General features: G+C 31.4%; 3 protein-coding genes across 6 annotated transcripts; 1 reads left to right on the top strand and 2 right to left on the bottom strand.

Annotated features, from left to right (window-relative positions):
- Positions 1-429: 429 nt before the first annotated feature.
- On the bottom strand, positions 430-8,138 carry LOC106347155 (aluminum-activated malate transporter 4-like). Of its 3 annotated transcripts, none has more exons than XR_007316331.1 (7): positions 7,499-8,110; positions 7,131-7,268; positions 6,774-7,043; positions 6,548-6,684; positions 6,299-6,445; positions 4,808-5,593; positions 430-498 (listed from the first exon to the last, which is right to left on the bottom strand). XR_007316331.1 is itself a non-coding variant. In XM_013786649.3 (6 exons), exons 1-6 carry the CDS (start codon positions 7,860-7,862, stop codon positions 4,925-4,927), a joined length of 1,725 nt encoding a protein of 574 aa, XP_013642103.1. In that variant the 5' UTR covers positions 7,863-8,138; the 3' UTR covers positions 4,679-4,924. The 3 variants fall into 3 exon arrangements, 1 of the variants encoding a protein (XP_013642103.1); XR_007316330.1 differs by having other exon boundaries at positions 430-500; positions 4,811-5,593; XM_013786649.3 differs by lacking the exon at positions 430-498 and having other exon boundaries at positions 4,679-5,593; positions 7,499-8,138.
- A 2,255-nt stretch (positions 8,139-10,393) lies between these two features.
- On the top strand, positions 10,394-11,328 carry LOC106347159 (ethylene-responsive transcription factor ERF116-like). The gene has a single exon (XM_048740164.1). It carries the CDS (start codon positions 10,394-10,396, stop codon positions 11,114-11,116), a length of 723 nt encoding a protein of 240 aa, XP_048596121.1. The 3' UTR covers positions 11,117-11,328.
- A 243-nt stretch (positions 11,329-11,571) lies between these two features.
- On the bottom strand, positions 11,572-13,237 carry LOC106347157 (tetraketide alpha-pyrone reductase 2-like). 2 transcript variants are annotated; one of them, XM_013786651.3, is made up of 6 exons: positions 12,940-13,237; positions 12,706-12,875; positions 12,410-12,601; positions 12,167-12,329; positions 11,900-12,089; positions 11,572-11,819 (listed from the first exon to the last, which is right to left on the bottom strand). In XM_013786651.3, exons 1-6 carry the CDS (start codon positions 13,172-13,174, stop codon positions 11,678-11,680), a joined length of 1,092 nt encoding a protein of 363 aa, XP_013642105.1. In that variant the 5' UTR covers positions 13,175-13,237; the 3' UTR covers positions 11,572-11,677. The 2 variants fall into 2 exon arrangements, with proteins under 2 accessions (XP_013642105.1, XP_022546706.1); XM_022690985.2 differs by lacking the exon at positions 12,940-13,237 and having other exon boundaries at positions 12,686-12,875.
- Between the last annotated feature and the right edge of the window lie 5,112 nt (positions 13,238-18,349).

Here is an 18,349-nt window from a genome sequence, read left to right as displayed (position 1 = left end):
TTTCTTGTTTTCTTATTAAAATTTATGAAAACCCTTTAACAAAAAAAAAAAAAATCATTCTTTTATTTGGAGCATATCGGTTTTTTAAATAATGAGTTGTCATTCTGATATGCAATCCACTATTACGACAAAATAATTATAACCACAATGTTAACTTATATAACATATGTTAGTTGATACATATCGTCATCATATGATTCATCTAGTTAAAATAAATATGTTAGTATTATGTAAATATGAGATCGTGTGATTATATATAGATGATGTAGCTAATCATCATTTGTTCATTTCAAATTCAGTTAGAATATTTAAAAGAACACGAATCCATCTTTCGAAAAAAATTGTTCGATTTTCAAAACGATTAATTTGGTAAGGTTTCAGATCATATCAGTTGGTCAGGACTGAACATCGCAACACTTAATAATCCAATTAATAATGAAAAATTGTATTTCAACAAATAATAATAATCAGACAACAAGACTTCAAGCAGAATACAATCTCTACTATATAAAAGAAACTAAATTGGAGACTTTCTAGCCATGCCACATCAGCCAAAATATTCATGGCCAATTAAATTGCCATGTCAGTTTATTTATCCACATCATGGGCAAATCTTGCTTCACCTTTGCAATCCTTTTTTCATATTCTTAGCCGATATACATGAATCGTCACCTGTAAACTGTGATTGTCACCATTTATTACTTCCTCAAAACAAAAAAACGACATCACCGACTCACCCTTTGGGTTTCCCTAAACCATTCTATATAAGCCGATGAATCATGACGAGTTCTGATGGCTTAGCGAAGATGGTTCAGTTTTGGAGGAGAACAACGAGAAGAAAGCCAAATGGAGACGCAAAAATATAGTTGCTTCAATGGCAACAACGATAGCTCTTCCGACCATTAATTAGATCTGTCCAGTAGTTTTGATAATTCTATCAGCTGCGGATCTCCCTACGATGCCTCTGATAATCACCAGGTATACAGTGTTTAGTCTCACATCTCTCTATCTCTCTGGAACAGTGTATAAACCGAATTGTGATCTCCATATTATTAGAGCTTGATCCCATGTGCGAGCGTCACGGAACGAGATATAGCCATATGAGGAAGATCGTCAACGAAGGACTCTCCTGTATCTGGTTAGATTTATATTTCCTTCTGTTCTAAATTCTAATGTACTTTTGCTTGATGTATGATCATTAATCTGAAAATGGTAACTAAGAAGATTGCATCTGCATCGTTTGGAAGTTTTACTTGATTTTCATAGAATCTTGATTTTTTGGGCCTTTCAGTTGATTGGTTTGTTCACTGTTTGGCTGCTGGGACATGCAGGAAGATGAATAATATTATTGATTACCTTGATTTAGCATCTTTAGATTTTTCGACAGAAAGTCTTGGGTTTGAAAGCTATTGCTTAGATACTCATATGAATTTAATATATATGAGTGTTTATAATTCACATCATATTTGAACATCTTGTGTGTTTAAGTCGGTTCAGTGTTTTTTCTAAATTCAGTCCCATGTGTATTTTCTATCAGCTCAGCAGAGTGCCAAAAGTGCGATTGGAGTTCGGGTCATCAAGAAAGTGCAGAGATATTGGGAGAGTTGTTTTAACATCATCTGCCAAAATGTCCTCAGGTTCAGGACTTCAACGTACGGGATAGTTCTGCGTCTAAGACTCTTTTGATTGAATGATTGTGAAAATAATTAGTTTTTACTTTTCTTTGAGTCTTCTGCAGGTTCTTTTCCCATATGAAGAATTTGTGAAGGCTCATGAAGGGTGGAACCATGTTTGTGTTCATCTGGTCGATTGAGTGATATGATTACTTGATTATGTTTTTACCCCCATAAATATGTATTTCTTTAATCCTCTTTCAGTTGGTTTGTGAATGTGATTCTGCAATGCCCTATTATGGACACATCGTATTGAAGATGAGGGAGAAGTACCTCCAAAGGAAGAGTTACCCAAAAGAATAAAGGCAAAGTCAAGAACCTAAAAATAGAGGAAAATAGAGTAGATAAGTGTCACAGGTCCATCAGTGATTGCATTAACTAATGAGCACAAATGCAGGAGAAAATATCTAAAGAGTATAGTTTGAAATTTGATGCAACAAATAAAGTCTAAAAAATTAGAACAGAAAAATCAGAGAAGTTTAGGAATAAGAGATAACCTCATAACAAAAAAAGCTTACAAAAAAAAAATTTAGTTGCTGAAGTAAAAAGTTTTGAAGTGTCCACATATTCCATGATCTCGATTTGATAAATGACATTACTGTCAAAAGCCGTATGTAGCCTTGAGGGAGTGCAATCTAAGTACTTCATCATTGCAGGATCATGGTCCCAGCAATGGTAAGAGTGTCCCCTGTACTAGAAAGAAGACCAAATCTATATCCCATTAACAAATTGATACAAACACATTCGTAAGAGAATATGAAAGGAATGCATCAACAAAATTAATGCACATACAGTCTAATTAACTATTAGCATCATCTCAAGAGGAAGAACTTTGAAACATATCAATATAATCACTGAGCATTACTCTAGCTGCAACACACCAAAGGAATCAATTAATAAGCACACAAATCAAACACACATGATTTGGAAGAATGCAGAATCAAAGAACTGTAGCTTTGTGGTGGGGTATTTGCACTATGTTGCAAAAAAAACACACGAGTCTCAGTTTGTCCTGCCCACCTGAAACCCCAAGAGCTTCGTTAGCTCCGGAAGAAAAGATCTGGGACCTTGAATTGCACCGAAGGGAGGGTTGGACTAGCTTGAATTGCACCAAAATATAAAGGAGTCAATCAAAAAAAAAAACAATTGGTCAAAGTGGGCAACAACTAAAAACTCCAAATTATCTTTCTTATTTCATAAAATAAAAACATATCATGGGAAACAACTATAATATAATATTATTTATTTAAATGAATAAAATAATAATAAAATACTAAAAATATTCAGTTACCACTGCTCAAACAAAAATAATTAGTTCCAGTAATATATTAAATTAAGTACTGTGTATATCTCAAAAAGTTCAAGCAATACAAAAAATGACAAGTTCAACAAGTTGAAACCAAAAAGAGGACTGATGATAAAAAAAATATTACTCCATCCGTCTCATAACAAATGTTGTTTTAGGTTTTTGCTCAAAATTATAAAAAATTGTTAATTTTTTTTGTCACATGATCCATATTTAATACTCACTATGTTTTTTACTACTTGATGTTTTAGAGAAATTTTTGTTTCAAATTAAATGAAGTTTTCAATTTTCTATGTGAAATTTATTACTAATTGATTTTATATAACCGTTGATATTATACATTCTATTCTAATATTAATTGAATTGTGGTTAGATAAATAATTAGATATTTTTGCTAGAAAATGAAAACAAAATTTATGTGAGTATAAATTTTTGTGTATAACCATAAAACATATTCTACTAATAAGCAGAGTGAGTATAATTTTTTGTTTGGTTTTATTAATTAATGAGTTAAAAATAAGGGATATTAAAAATATTTGTTTACTATATGCATTCGAAATGTAAAACGACACTTATAATTAAATAAAATTTAAATGTTAAAACTATACTCCCTCCATGTACAAATGTTTGATTTTTTTAGCTTTCTATTTTGTATACAAAAGATTGATGTTTTTTCGGATATAATTAATGCATTTTATTAAAACTAAAACAAAAATTAAAATGTTAAATTATAAGTGGTTATTTTTAATATGTGTGAAAATAACTTAAACATGAATATTTTAAATACAGAGAGAATATTTGATATGAAATGGAAAGTGTTGTACTCAACTTTTAGTAATTTTTATGGTTATTTGGTTTGAAAAATTAAACAGCCTTCCTAAATTGATTAAAATATTTAAAATTGCATTGAAAATGAGATGTTTAGTGTACATATACAAGTATTACTTTATTTTCAATCAAAGAAAAATCCAAACTACTCGAGGATGTCTCAAACTATTTTGTATGTTTGTATAATTGACTTTCAAGTATTGAAAATGAGAAATCGGAAAATTCTGTTTAGCATAAATGAAGGATGCATAAGTACTTATAAATATTATAAACCATAAAACAATCATACTATTCAATTTTCAATGAGTCAAACAAAAAAACGTTTTTTCATAAAAAAAAATATACTTATTTTGTTTCAAAAGATGTATGTTTTTTATACATATTAAAAAACGTATGAAATTTTTATTAAAAATATATTATATTTTGTAACTAACTATTCCTCATAAATTTTAACCAAAAGAATTTCAATAACCACAATTATGTTTTTAGAAGTTTACAATTTATCTTCAAATAATACAATGAAAGTAATTTACATAAAAATAAAGAAATTCACATAAAAGTAAAGTACATGTAAACAACCATTATTGGTTAGCTACATATATGGTAGATATTTCTCATAGTGATAAGTCTATACACATCATGAAGACTGAAATGAAAAGGTGCAACTGGAAAATAGATAAATGATTATATTTTACCATATAAACATTATTAAATTGCTCACAAAATTCATTTTACTTCGAAAATATGTACGAAACATGCCGACAAAAAATATGTATGAAACATATAAAACAGACAATACATTGCCATGCAAATATTGATGAATTGTTCATGTATATAAATATTTTTATAATAAGGTAAAAAAAACTTTGAATCATGAAAATGTAGATTAAATTAAAATACACAAAAAGTGTAGATACAAAATATTATATACAAGTAAAAATTGATAAATTAAACAAATTCAAATCAATTAATCCGCGCGTAGCGCGGACCAGAAACTAGTTACTTTAACTTTCCATGGATTAGGAACTTATTTAAAGATGAAACAAAACAAAAAATACATTAATTTGTATACAAAATCAACTATTCACCACCATAATTAAAACTGCAAGTGCTTCTGCTAAGCCCTGGAGCTGAAGCAACTGCTAAGTCTTGTCCAAAACCCAGCTTTGTCTATCTTCTTTGGTGTTTCACTAACTGGCTCTTTGAAACCGGCTTTGGTGCTAAGCTCCTCAAATGCATTGACAACATTCTGGAGCCTAGCAACAAACTCGATGAGAAGAGACGCAAATGTGGCCAGGGATAAAGAACTCGCGCTCTCATATACTTTGGATTCTATCTCATTGATCATATTACCGCCTATGAACGAGACGCTTGGCCACTGTTCTCGGTTCCTAAGCATCATGCTCTCTGTCGAAATCCATAGATGAGAATCATTACCATTGTGTGGATTCTGATGATGGTTGGTGTTAGTGTCCCAGATCTGGCTGAGGGTTTGGAACACTTTGGTCTCGTCGTCTTTGGATTCGTGATAGTTTTCTTGTGCTTCTTCTGCATCTGCTTTCTCTTTCATAGCAGCCCAGCTTTCCGAGTTGACAAGAAGGAAGGAGTTCTTGTCTATTTTCATCTGCAGTTCCTCTGCTGCCCGTTGGACATCCTTGAGAATGTTTCCTAGGCTTAGTTTCTCCATTTTCTCCACTTTTTCTGCAAATAATCTCAAGACTTTGGCTCCTTCGTTTCCAACTCTCTGAAGTTCGTGTCGGAAAGCCTGTCTTTTCTCTGGAGCTGCCTGCAAAAATCACACACCCATTTATATCAGCAAGATCATTCACTAGCAACAAAAGATTCTAAAATAGGAGATCACACTCTGCAGCAATATGGTTCCTTTAGATTTTTCTTGGTTTCAAGCAGTTTTTGAGTACTTTAGTGTCATCTATATAGTATTAGACTTCTTATTATTTATATGAACCTTATGCAAATTATAATTTTATGAGAACAAATAAAACAGTTATGTAAAATGGACCTTAATTTTTTTTTTTTAACATCTAAGAGCATCTCCAATTTCACTCCATATTTTACTCCAAAATAAAATTTGAAGTAAAAATGCTCAAACCCAACTTCATTTTTCATTCTATAATAGAGTAAAATCCATAAAATAGAGTAATATCTTTATTACTTTATTTTTCACTTCAAAATGGGATATGGTTGAAATAAAATCAACTTCATTATGTAGTTACTCTATTTTAGAAGAAAATTTGGAATTATATATCGGAGATGTTCTAATTGTTATAAAAAAAATTGCAAAATGTTTTTAGACCTAATGCAAATGTTCCTCTTGCACATGCCTAGAGACGGCACTGCCTACAAGGAGACCTGATTCAACTGGGGCATAGTTTCTAAAAGTCATTATAGCATATCTCATTTGCAAAAGGTTTACAGCCACAAACATCAGGAATCTCGGTGGCATCTATATGCTAGGAAAATGGTAAGTTACCTGGATTTCAGAAAGAATGCAGCCATGCATAGCCATGACCATGAAAGCGCAATGCCTCACTGCACCACTAAGTTTGACATAGTTAGCCCACGGATGATGGAAAGTCCTGTAAGGTCCATGTGGAGGCTCCCATACCGCAAAATCAAGCTGCAAAGAAAAAAAAAGAGAGATACTTTTCTTTTTACCATCTATATCCTTTTCAAGTTAACTAATGCTGCTCAACAAAAATGACTCTACTGAAACACACACCAGAGAATCTTCTTGGCTCGTAGACTGGACTACGGACCTGTATCCACTATACAATGGGTCATCAGAAGCTTGGTACGTGAGAATCTTCGAAGGAATCCTCTCGTATTCAACGCACTGCAAGTACCCATTAACACATCCTGAAAATTTCAAAAAGTACAAACAAAAAGTGAGCTAAAAAAACCCAAAACAAACCAAGAGAGCAGGCCATTAAATGGTATCTACCTACCTTCGAGAGAATTGGCCACACTCTTGAAATTCTTAACCACTAGTTTATGCAGGTCTTCTCCCGACCAGATAGGAAGTATAAATATGTTCACACCCAAACAGATGCACGCGCCAACACAAATCAGCAAAAACCTGAAGTATGCAGTGCTGAAAAAGTCTCTAGAGTTGTTCCCCGACACAAGAACAATGCAGAACGTCAGCAAAAACACCCTGAATGCATATTCATACGACTTCATCGCCGGGTAGAGTTTCAGATAACTTGCACAAAGACCTGATAGACACAAACCAAATGGATCAAACAGAGTAGTAATTCATAATAACTTAATATGGATTGAGAGAATTGGTAAGTGGAGCAAACCTGCAAGGAAGATACTGACGATAATGATCTCTTCCTCGAAACGTCCAGCTAAGACAGAGAGCCTAGCTATGCCAAGAGCAAGCCCACCAGCAGAGAGTGTGCCTATGGCTCTATTGAATCCTTTCACCAATGTTGCTCCTACCAAAAAAGCAGAGTTACACATAGTATAAGCCAAAGGACAAATCAGATCAGAGATCTCTTCAGCCAGGACAGAACAGATGAGATTTAACTGATTCAGACAACAACTCAAGTGGTGATTTGTCGAGAAAGGAACAAACTTTTAGATTCCAAAAGATCCAATTGAACAAAAACAACAAACCCAGAAGCTAATCTAATCGATTCGAAGCTAAAAAATTTCAGTTCAGTACCTATGCTGTACTCAAAGACGACGACGACGGTTAGAATCGCCCACACAGCGTACTTGCTAGCGTCATGAAGCGGCTCCTTGAGATAGATGACGAACGAGCAGAGCGCGAGAGCCACTCCCATCTTCACAGCGAAGTAAACTTTCCGGCGATCTGAACGGCCCATCTCGTACAAACTGGCGGCGAAGTCGTAGAGAGCTTTCCAGCTCGCGACGATCCCGTCGGAGAAGAACCGGAAACACCGCCATTTAGAACGACGGTCGTCGGAGATGATGCCGGAGTCATTGAAGCCGAAGTCTGAGCAGCCTTTTCGAGAGAGAAGCGCATCTCTGGTTTGGTCTCCGAACATGTCTGATTTGGTAGCCATGTGTCTTCTTGACTTGTCTGAGCAGATCACACAGATTCATAAAACTGAGAGGAGTGATTATTGGCCTCTTATAAAATAAAGTAAACGGTTTTAAAGTTGTTTTTATATAAGCACAAATAATTGAACTGATCGTCCCATTGATTCTGATCTGATACCACCTTCCCATTAAAGATATATGAATGTGACTGGTGAAGTATCATGGTTCCTGCTGCGATTCGGATGCAGGCTTCTTTTTTTTTTAATTTATAAAGATAAAACAATTAAATGGATCTGTGGTTTTCAATTTAAAATTGCATTGCATGCATCATGTTTTATGGTCCAATCACACAGAACCACACAGCCTCATATTTAATTCGAGTGCAAAAATATATTTAGCAAAATAATCAAATTTCGGCCTCATAAGCAAAATAATTTATGTGAAATAAATCGTAAATCTAAAGTGGTCCAATCATGCTTCAACATGAACCACCAAATTTGATGCTACACAAAACTAAGAGCATTCGGTTTTCGGTTTAGTTTGAATATTTCGATTTTTGGTTCAGTTTTGATATTTCCGTTATCAGTTTTCTAGAGCTAGAAATTTAGAAATTGTTTAATTATTTACAAAATCCGATTAGGTTTCAATTTGATTGTGTTAGTTTTTGGTTCGTTTGGGATAGTATAATTAGAAATGAGCTAATATGCAAAAAGAAATTGGGTTCAATTTAATTTCGGTTCGGTTCGGTTCGATTCTATTTTTCTTAAGTAATTTCAAATGATATGGGTTAAAAAATGTTAGATAATTCTAAGGTTTTTCAGGTTGAATATCAGATGATTTGGTTGTTCGGATAGAAATATTAGGTAATTTGGATAATTTAAAATATTTTAGATAAAAGATATTTAAATAATTCAGATTTTTGGTATTTTGGTTTATAGATAATATTTCTAAGATGTTTGGTTATCTAGAAACTAAATATAATTGATATATTTAGGCACATAATCGATATTTTTAGGTACATAATCGATTTTCCGGATAAATGTCCGAGGCCTATACACAATGACAGAAAGCGTGAGTTAGTTGTACATTATCATTAGTGTTCAATACTATGTGTCTTTTCTTTTTGGCTTTGTTTAAGACGTCAAGCAAAACTTTAGAAGTCGTAGAAGAAAAATCAATGTGTGTTCCGTTGTCATTTTATCAAGGGCTTATATTTTATACAAGTTACCCGTGAACTTTGCGGGCCAATCCACCACAGATAACTTTTGTTTTGGGACAGGCCGGCCCAGTTTGACACTTTACTATTTTTACCTGAATTCATTGGTAAACGAGGTTTAGAAAAAAAAAAAGAGAAAATGTATCACATTCACACGGTAGAAGTGGATACCCTGAGACGATTGGAATTCTAGGTGGGCCATGATAGATGCATGGGATATTAAAAGCATGGTTGGTCATGGGCCCATCAATTTGCACATCCCTTCTTTATACATTGATGATATACTACTTTTATCAGATTTTTACTAATTCAAGAGAACATAAAAATATGATCATTTATGCTGTAATTTCTTTGTCTACCAGATCTCAGTATTTATTCTACTGGAGTATCATATATTTATTTCAGTCAGTAAAAAAAACAGTTTATGAAATTTAATAAATTATAATCTCGCATAGAAGAAGATCACATATTTTAGAAAATGTGAAATTATATAGAAAGTAAATATTTTACTTCCAAAATTGTTACGTTTTGTTTGAATGGGTCTAGTAATAAAAAAAGAAAGATAATAGCTCCTTTTGACCAGAAGATAAATACCTAGAGAGAAAATCGGAGAGGTGAATCCAAAAATAACAGAATATAAACAGAGGTTGAAAGCTGCTTTATCCCTGAGAGAAAACGCCTCACACAAAGGTAGGTGAAAAAAGCTTTAATTTTTTTCATACACAATCTCTCCCAGGAACTCGTTTGTTTAATAAACAAAAACCAAAGTCTTCTCTTAGATTTGCTTACAGTCACTGTTGTTTATGTCTTTCTCTCTGTAAAGATCTGATTTTTCTGCGAAACAGAGTGAAAATCAAGAACCTTTTTTACTCTTCTTTCTAGGGTTTAAGGGTTTACTTTGTCACTGATCTTTCTGGGTTCTGTGTCTTATTGAAGAACAGGAACATCAGTAAAGGTCGGAGATTTATGTCGGCTGTGTCTGAATCGGCTTTGATTTCGTCTCTGTTTCACGTTTCCTCTCCCACTCGATCGTCTTCTTCTACCTCGTCTGCTTTCTTCTTTGGTCTGACCACTGCTCTTACCGCTCTTCGCTTCTGCTCCAAGCAGAGGCTTGTTCTGGAGGTTCCATCACTTTCCATGGGCGTAAGACCTAAAAGGTATGACCTTTCTTGTCTCCTCTCCATCTACAAGAAGAAGCCTAACTGGTTATGGGTTTCTTTTTATTTGTACAGGACTCACAAGAGGCAAAGGTTACCCTTTTTCATAGTTCGCTGAGACAAAGCCCCTTGTCTGATTCAGCAGTTTTTGGTAAGAGATTTTGAAGTGTTTGAATCAGATATGAAGAAGTCCGTGAGAGGAAGGAAAGTTCGTATTATTGTCAGTGACCCTTATGCTACTGATGACTCCTCTAGCGACGAATGGTTCGAGTGTAAGCCTCCTAAGGTGAAGCGCATTGTCCATGAGATTAACCTCCCCTTTCTGCTCTCTGAGAGTTCTCAGTATCACAAAAACTCTAGACGTATGCAAGTTAACAAGCCAGTGGGAGTTAGGCTGAGGCAATCAGGCAAATGGGCTGCTGAGATTAGAAACCCACTTACCAAAACTAAGGTGTGGTTGGGTACTTATGCAACCCTTGAAGAAGCTGGGAAGGCTTATGCTGACAAGAAGGTTGAGTTTGATGCGTCGGTTGCGTCAGCGAACAGCCAGTGCTTGCGTTCTGCTGCTTCTAAAGAAAAGGTGTCTCTGAGGAAAGATGTTGCTGCTTCTGGTGATTTGACCAAGGAAGGTTTCGACCTTTCTGAGCTGGAGATCCCTGATCTGAGCTTCTTAGCAGCAGAAGAGAAGTCTGGCGCAAAGGCTGCTGGGGAGATGGACTTTGATTATTTTTTCAAGGACGAGGACTATGATCATCTGTTTGATGATTTCTCTGTGGTTGATAATGTTAATAACGTCAGCTTACCAAGTGAGCTACCTGACTGTGACTTCACAGATGTGGAACTTGAGCATGATGATATGAAGTTTGCCTTTGCAGCGCCTCCTCTCAACATCGCTTGCCCCTGAAGTTTTTCAGCTTATCTGATTCACTGTATTCCAATAATTAGTCGTTTCGTTTAAGGTTTAGTTTGCTATTTCAAAAGAACATGAATAAGAATGTAGCATGTGTAATCTCCTTGTGCTTTTAGATCCTTCTAAAGAGGGTTTTTGCAGGAGTTTTGGATGTTGGCTTTACCTTCTTCAGTCTCTTATGTTAAATCTGTGATGCATTATGTGTAGTTGTTCTTTGTTGGTCTCGCCTTCTGCGTCTCTTAGGTTCCTACCTTCCTCTTTGTAGAGTCTACAAACGTTATCGCATGCGTTTATGCTTTTGGAGGCTCAAAAGTGGGCATTATCCACTACTTTTTGTGTACACGTGCTCTTGCACCCTTCTTTGTACAGACAGACCCATGTCACAAGCAAGCACGTGTGACACTATCAGTCGATTTATGCTAAACTCCAAGAAGATGGGAACGACATAGTGGGGAATCATAAGATAGGCTAGATTATTGGTGTTTAAAATAAACTTAAAACAAGACCAAACTACTAAGCTAAGATCACTTTGATTTTCTGATAACAGTAGGAGTTTCAGAGTAGACCCTTGTCTTGGAAGCACTTGATGCAGTCATCAAACATCTCAGCTAAAGACTTGAATGGCGGTAAGCCAAGTTCACGTATCTTTGTTGTGTCCAAGCTATGAGGCATATCTTTCCCTTCTTCACTACTGCACCTGTGACAGTTTTATTTGTGCAAAACATCAAAAAACATGACATAAAAGTGTCAAATATAGATTGGGAGTAAAGTAACTACTTGGTCTCAAATGGGTATAACGGGTATTTAGGTCTTAGCATCTCAATGATCTCTGACCAGTGAGCCACTGAACTCGAACATATGAATCTTCCTGATGCTTTAGGCTCTTCCATTGCTAAGATTTGTGCAGCAACTACATCTTCTATGTGCACAAACCCTCCCGTGACATTCGGATAATCTCCCCGAACACCTAGTCAAAACAAGAAAGTTGAGGTGCGTTACAGAAATTTAAAATGTAATAGTCAAAATGAAAAGACTATCCCTAACCTTTGATTATGGAGAGGAGAATGAGAGGGGAGCTTGTGGGTTCTGGACTAAGTATTGGACCGATACAAAACGAAGGGATTACAACCACTAGATCTAGATTCTTCTCGGCTGCGATAGTCCAAGCTTCTTTCTCTCCTAATGTCTTTGCATAACCATACCAAATCTACATACATTTTTCAGACAACAATGTATGAGCCATGAGGATGGGTGAAATTGATACAAAAATGAGGTATGTTTTCTCACTTTGAAGTTTCTGCAGTAGTCAAGATCGCTATAATGCGATTCGTTAAGTGGAGAGGCGTCTGTGGCATCATAGCGGTACCTGACTGCGGTTGAAGAAGATGTGAGAACGATCCTTTTCACAGTGTTTCTTGATTTTTCGCAAGAGTTCATCAAGTTCCTTGTTCCATTTATATCTCGATCGACCAACTTCTCCTGAGGGAAAAAAAAACATCAGTTATCTCCAATACTTCAACTACTTTGATCGATATGAAATAGAAAATGAGATTATTTTCTAACAAAAGTAAACTGTAATTGACCAGATCATTTTTGTCCAGACAAACAGTAACACGAGAGGCAATGTGGAAGACTCCATCAACACCTTTGACAGCCTCGTCAAAGCTTCCCTCCACTGTTAGATCGGCTTCGAAAATCTTTAACCTTTCTTTGGCTCCTTTTAACTCCCACAAAAACCTAACCTTCTCTTCATCTTTACAAAATAGTTAGAAACAAAACTCGTAGCAGCAAAACATAAATGAGAGATCTGAAAGTACCTGAGGAGTCTCTAACAGTTGTTCTTACGGAATGGCCCAAGTCAAGAAGTGCCTTTACAACGTGAGAGGCTATAAAGCTTGTCCCTCCAGTTACCAAGTACTCTCCCATTTTAATATTATTCAATACTGTTCCTCTGTTCTGATTACTGGATTCACAATCAGAGTCAAGTTCTGTTTCTGGTTGACTTTTTTTGGATCCTACGCATTTCCAACAACAAGTCAAGTCGTCAACCATATTCGTACATCATTTTTTTTTTAACTTATGAGTTGGAGATAAGATATCTTTGCTCAGCCAACCAAATAATTTTATTTAGGATATATTAGATATCTAAAAGAAACTTACAAATTGGCACAATTGTTTCAGAAGGTTTGAATCTGAATGTAGACGGGTTAAATTCGAGAACTCAAGTGAACGTAAGACATAATAAGCACATGAGGTTAGTGCACTGATAAGCCCATACATCCCAACATAACATAAAGAAGTCGCCGGCCCATGATTTGGTGATTACGACTTTGCTAACAAAAATCTCTACTAATAAAATGGAGCTTTTGAGGCTCCATAGAGCGTACACATTAGCGAAAAAAATTTCTCCCAAAAGATGACACGTGGCATAAAATATAGTTTTACATTTTAATATTAATTATTTTCGAAAATTGTAAAAAATATGTAAACATACAGCATTAAAAAATGGAAAACTACATTAAACATATGTAAGATTACTATTTTTCACTCTACTAATAAAATGGAGCTTTTGAGGCTCCATAGGGCGTCCACATCAGCGGAAAAAATTTCTCCCGAACGATGACACGTGGCATAAAATATAGTTTTACATTTTAATATTAATTATTTTCGAAAAGAGCTTTTGAGGCTCCATAGAGCGTCCACATCAGCGAAAAAAATTTCTCCCAAAAGATGACACGTGGCATAAAATATAGTTTTACATTTTAATATTAATTATTTTCGAAAATTGTAAAAAATATGTAAACATACAGCATTAAAAAATGGAAAACTACATTAAACATATGTAAGATTACTATTTTTCACTCTACTAATAAAATGGAGCTTTTGAGGCTCCATAGGGCGTCCACATCAGCGGAAAAAATTTCTCCCGAACGATGACACGTGGCATAAAATATAGTTTTACATTTTAATATTAATTATTTTCGAAAATTGTAAAAAATATGTAAACATACAGCATTAAAAAATGGAAAACTACATTAAACATATGTAAGATTACTATTTTTCACTTTAAAAAAAAGACGGCTTATCTCCATAATATAACATTACCGTTTTATAAAAAAAAAATTATATATAATTTCGAAAATAATAAATATATGAAAAACATACAACATAAAAATGGAAATACTACATTAAACATAAATATGTTTGACTATTTGTCCAAGTTCTTCTATTAAACATTGCCGTTTTACATTAAAAACAGAAAAATACGTAAAGATTTAAACATCTATCTTAAAATATAAAATATAGACATTAACTAAATATAAAGTATAAAAAAGAGAAATACTCAATATTTAAAAAAATAAATAATAAGTAAATATTATAAATATATAAATATACGAATTATATATACAATAATAAGTAAATGCACAATTTTTTAAAAATGGAAAGAGTATATTAAATATTAAACATCTATCTTAAAATGTAAAATATAGATATTAAGTAAATAGAAAATATAAGAAAAAGAAATACACAACTTAAAAACAATGGAAAAAGTATATTAAGATTTAAACATATATCTTAAAATGTAAACTATAGATATTACGCAAATAGAAAGTATAAGAAAAGGAAATACACAATTTTAAAAAATGGAAAAAGTACATTAGTATTTAAACATCTATCTTAAAATGTAAATCAATCTTAAAATATAAAATTATTAGTAAATAGAAAGTATAAGAAATAAAAATACACAATATAAAGAAAAATAAATAATAAGTAAATATATAATATAATCTCGAAAGATGACACATGACATTAAAATATAGTTTTACATTTTAATATTACTTATTTTCGAAAATTATAAAAAATATGTAAACATACAGCATTAAAAAAATGTAAAAACTACATTAAACATATGTAAGATTACTATTTTTCACTTAAAAAAAAGACGGTTTATCTCCATAATGTAACATTACCATTTTATAAAAAAAACAAAAAACATTATATATAATTTTGAAAATAATAAATATATGTAAAACTTACAACATAAAAATGGAAATACTACATTAAACATATGTAAGATTACCATTTTACATTTTTATTTTAAGAAAATAATATATAAACATACAACATAAAAAATGAAAAAACTACATTAAACATATGTAAGATTACCATTTTCATTTAAAAAAAAAGACGGCTTATCTCCATAATGTAACATTACTATTTTGTAAAAAAAAAATTATATATAATTTCGAAAATAATAAATAATATGTAAACATACAACATAAAAAATGGAAATACTACATTAAAGATATGTAAAATTATCATTTTACATTTAAAAATAACAATAATATGCAAACATACAACATAAAAAAATGGAAAAACTACATTAAACATATGTAAGATTACCATTGTTCACTAAAAAAAAAAGGGTTATCTTCATAATGTAACATTACCATTTTATTAAAAAAAGAAAAAAAAAACATAAATATAACTATTTGACTATTTGTCCAAGTTATTCTATTAAACATTGCCGTTTTACATTAAAAATGGAAAAATACGTAAAGATTTAAACATCTATCTTAAAATATAAAATATAGACATTAACTAAATATAAAGTATAAAAAAGAGAAATACTCAATATTTAAAAAAATAAATAATAAGTAAATATTATAAATATATAAATATACGAATTATATATACAATAATAAGTAAATGCACAATTTTTAAGAAATGGAAAGAGTACATTAAATATTAAACATCTATCTTAAAATGTAAAATATAGATATTAAGAAAATAGAAAGTATAAGAAAAGGAAATACACAATTTAAAAAAATGGAAAAAATACATTAGTATTTAAACATCTATCTTAAAATGTAAATCAATCTTAAAATATAAAATTATTAGTAAATAGAAAGTATAAGAAATAGAAATACACAATATAAAGAAAAATAAATAATAAGTAAATATATAATATAAGTGAATACCAAATTTAAAAAATGGGAAATTACATTAAGATTTAAAAATATATATTAAAATTTAAAATATAGATATTACGTAAATAGAAAGTAAAACAAATGGAAATATACAATTTAAAAAAATGAAAAACATACATTAAGATTTAAACATCTATCTTAAAATGTAAAATAGAGATACTAAGTAAATTAAAAGTACAAGAAATGGAAATACATATACATGAAAATAAATAATAATTAAATAATGTAAATATATAATATATGAATTATATATGTAATAATAAGTAAATACACAATTTTTTAAAAATGGAAAAAGTTAATCAAGCATTAAACATCTATCTTAAAATGTAAAATATATAATATAAGTGAATACACAATTTAAAAAATGGAAAAAGTACATTAATATTTAAATATCTATTTAAAAATATAAAATATAGATATTACGTAAATAAAAATATAAGAAATGGAAATAAACATTAAAAAAAATGGAAAAAGTACATTAAGATTTAAGCATCTATCTTTAAATGTACTTCTATCTTAAAATGGTAGTAAAATATATAAAAATGGAAATACCACATTAAACAAAAAAAAATGTATAGTTTTACATCAAGAAAGTCTCTATAAAACTCATTATTCCATCCACATCAACCTCACACTATTAAGGAAAATTTCAAAGCACTCGAACAAAAAAACGGTTTCACTATCAACTCTTGCCGTCTCAAAAACCTTTAATGACCTTGAATGAGATTTTTTTATAACAGCAAACTTTTTGTTAGGTGGATTCATTGTTGGGAAACCCGCAACTTCCAAAAGTCAAACTTATTCATGGGAATTGAATTGCTTTTCATAGACTCAAAGGTATTCTTACAGATATAAATTAATCTAATCTATAATTTTATTGTTAATATTCATACTAACTCTTTCATGATCAAACCATTTCAGTTAATAACCATTCAAGCGTTTATCCCGAAACACTTCCTTCCTCGCCGAATCAGGTATTGGTTCATGTTGGTTTAGTATTGTTTTTGGTTTACTAACCGGTTTAGGATGGTCCTATTGTAAATATAATTTAAGTTGGTTTAGCATATATTATTTTTAAAATAACTTAAATTAAATAATAATAATATTATGCATAAAATATAATTTTAGAGAGTTTTCAAATATAGTTTACAGAACATTATAGGTGATGAATTTAATTTATTAAATTCGTTTATTACTTAAAACTAAGTTTTAAAAAAAAACATACTGAGTTATACATATCAATGATGGATTGGTGAGTATAACATGAAGACAAAAATATAAATATCTGATTTTCAAGATAAGAAATTCAGCTTTTATTCAGATACTCAATATATAATATCTTAAATTATGTTTTAAAAAATATACATAATTTATATATATAGATTAATCTTCAAAACTTAAACTATTATATTATATATGAATAATGTTTTTAAATAAAAATAATTTCTGATTTAAAATAAAAATAAAAACAACAAATGTTTATTTTCAAATAATGGATGTAAATTACATTATACTATCATTTAACAAGTTTTAGATACGTTTTGATATATCATTATTTTTTATTTCCAGAAAACAATAAATTGTTAAACATCAATATCATCTAGGTTAAGTATACGAACAACAAAAATTCAAACATCACAAAAAATATTTACATAACCATTATAATACAATAATTTAATCAAAAATACAATTAAAAATATTAAAAAGAATAGTTATATACTTAATATTTGAAAATAAAAGATATTTTTGCTAAAATTATACTTACCTGGCCAAGGAGATCGACCATCTTTTTACGGATCATTCGAATGTTGAGCATGTGGTCGATCCAAAAATACTCTGCAGTTTAATAAAATCTCTAAAACATTTATTCCAACACTCAAAAGATAGTTTTGCTAAATATGATAACTAGATAGCCAATAAAATTACAAAAAAATATTTAAATAGTAAAAAATATGTTAATTTAACGTGTTAAAATTTAAAAATAAATTTTAATTATGACATGCATTTTAACATTTATATAAATATAAATCATAGCCTTAATATAAATAATTTAACAACTTAAATTAGAAAAAAATAAAAAACCCGGGCGTAGCTCGGGTTAATCCCTAGTCTTATATATAATGGGACACTTTCCTCTCTTTTGAGAGTGTCCACGTATGCAAGTTTTTAATGACAGTGGGCCCCGCATCAGTTTTGGTTTCCCGGTTGACTAATTTTAATTTGGTTTGATTATACG

Source organism: Brassica napus, chromosome A9 (assembly GCF_020379485.1).
Source record: "Brassica napus cultivar Da-Ae chromosome A9, Da-Ae, whole genome shotgun sequence".
Lineage (NCBI taxonomy): Eukaryota > Viridiplantae > Streptophyta > Magnoliopsida > Brassicales > Brassicaceae > Brassica > Brassica napus.
Note: the sequence above shows the minus strand (reverse complement) of the source record. Positions and strands in the feature narration are given on the sequence as shown.

Coding starts and splice junctions, on each gene's coding strand:
- LOC106347155 (XM_013786649.3), bottom strand. CDS start 7,862: ATGGCTACCAAATCAGACATGTTCGGAGACCAAACCAGAGATGCGCTT. Junction 7,044..7,130: donor CGTCAGTATCTTCCTTGCAG/GTTTGCTCCACT, acceptor TGTGTCTATCAG/GTCTTTGTGCAAGTTATCTG. Junction 6,446..6,547: donor CGAGCCAAGAAGATTCTCTG/GTGTGTGTTTCA, acceptor TTTTCTTTGCAG/CTTGATTTTGCGGTATGGGA.
- LOC106347159 (XM_048740164.1), top strand. CDS start 10,394: ATGAAGAAGTCCGTGAGAGGAAGGAAAGTTCGTATTATTGTCAGTGAC.
- LOC106347157 (XM_013786651.3), bottom strand. CDS start 13,174: ATGGTTGACGACTTGACTTGTTGTTGGAAATGCGTAGGATCCAAAAAA. Junction 12,602..12,705: donor GTCTGGACAAAAATGATCTG/GTCAATTACAGT, acceptor TTTTTCCCTCAG/GAGAAGTTGGTCGATCGAGA. Junction 12,090..12,166: donor TCTCCTCTCCATAATCAAAG/GTTAGGGATAGT, acceptor TGTTTTGACTAG/GTGTTCGGGGAGATTATCCG.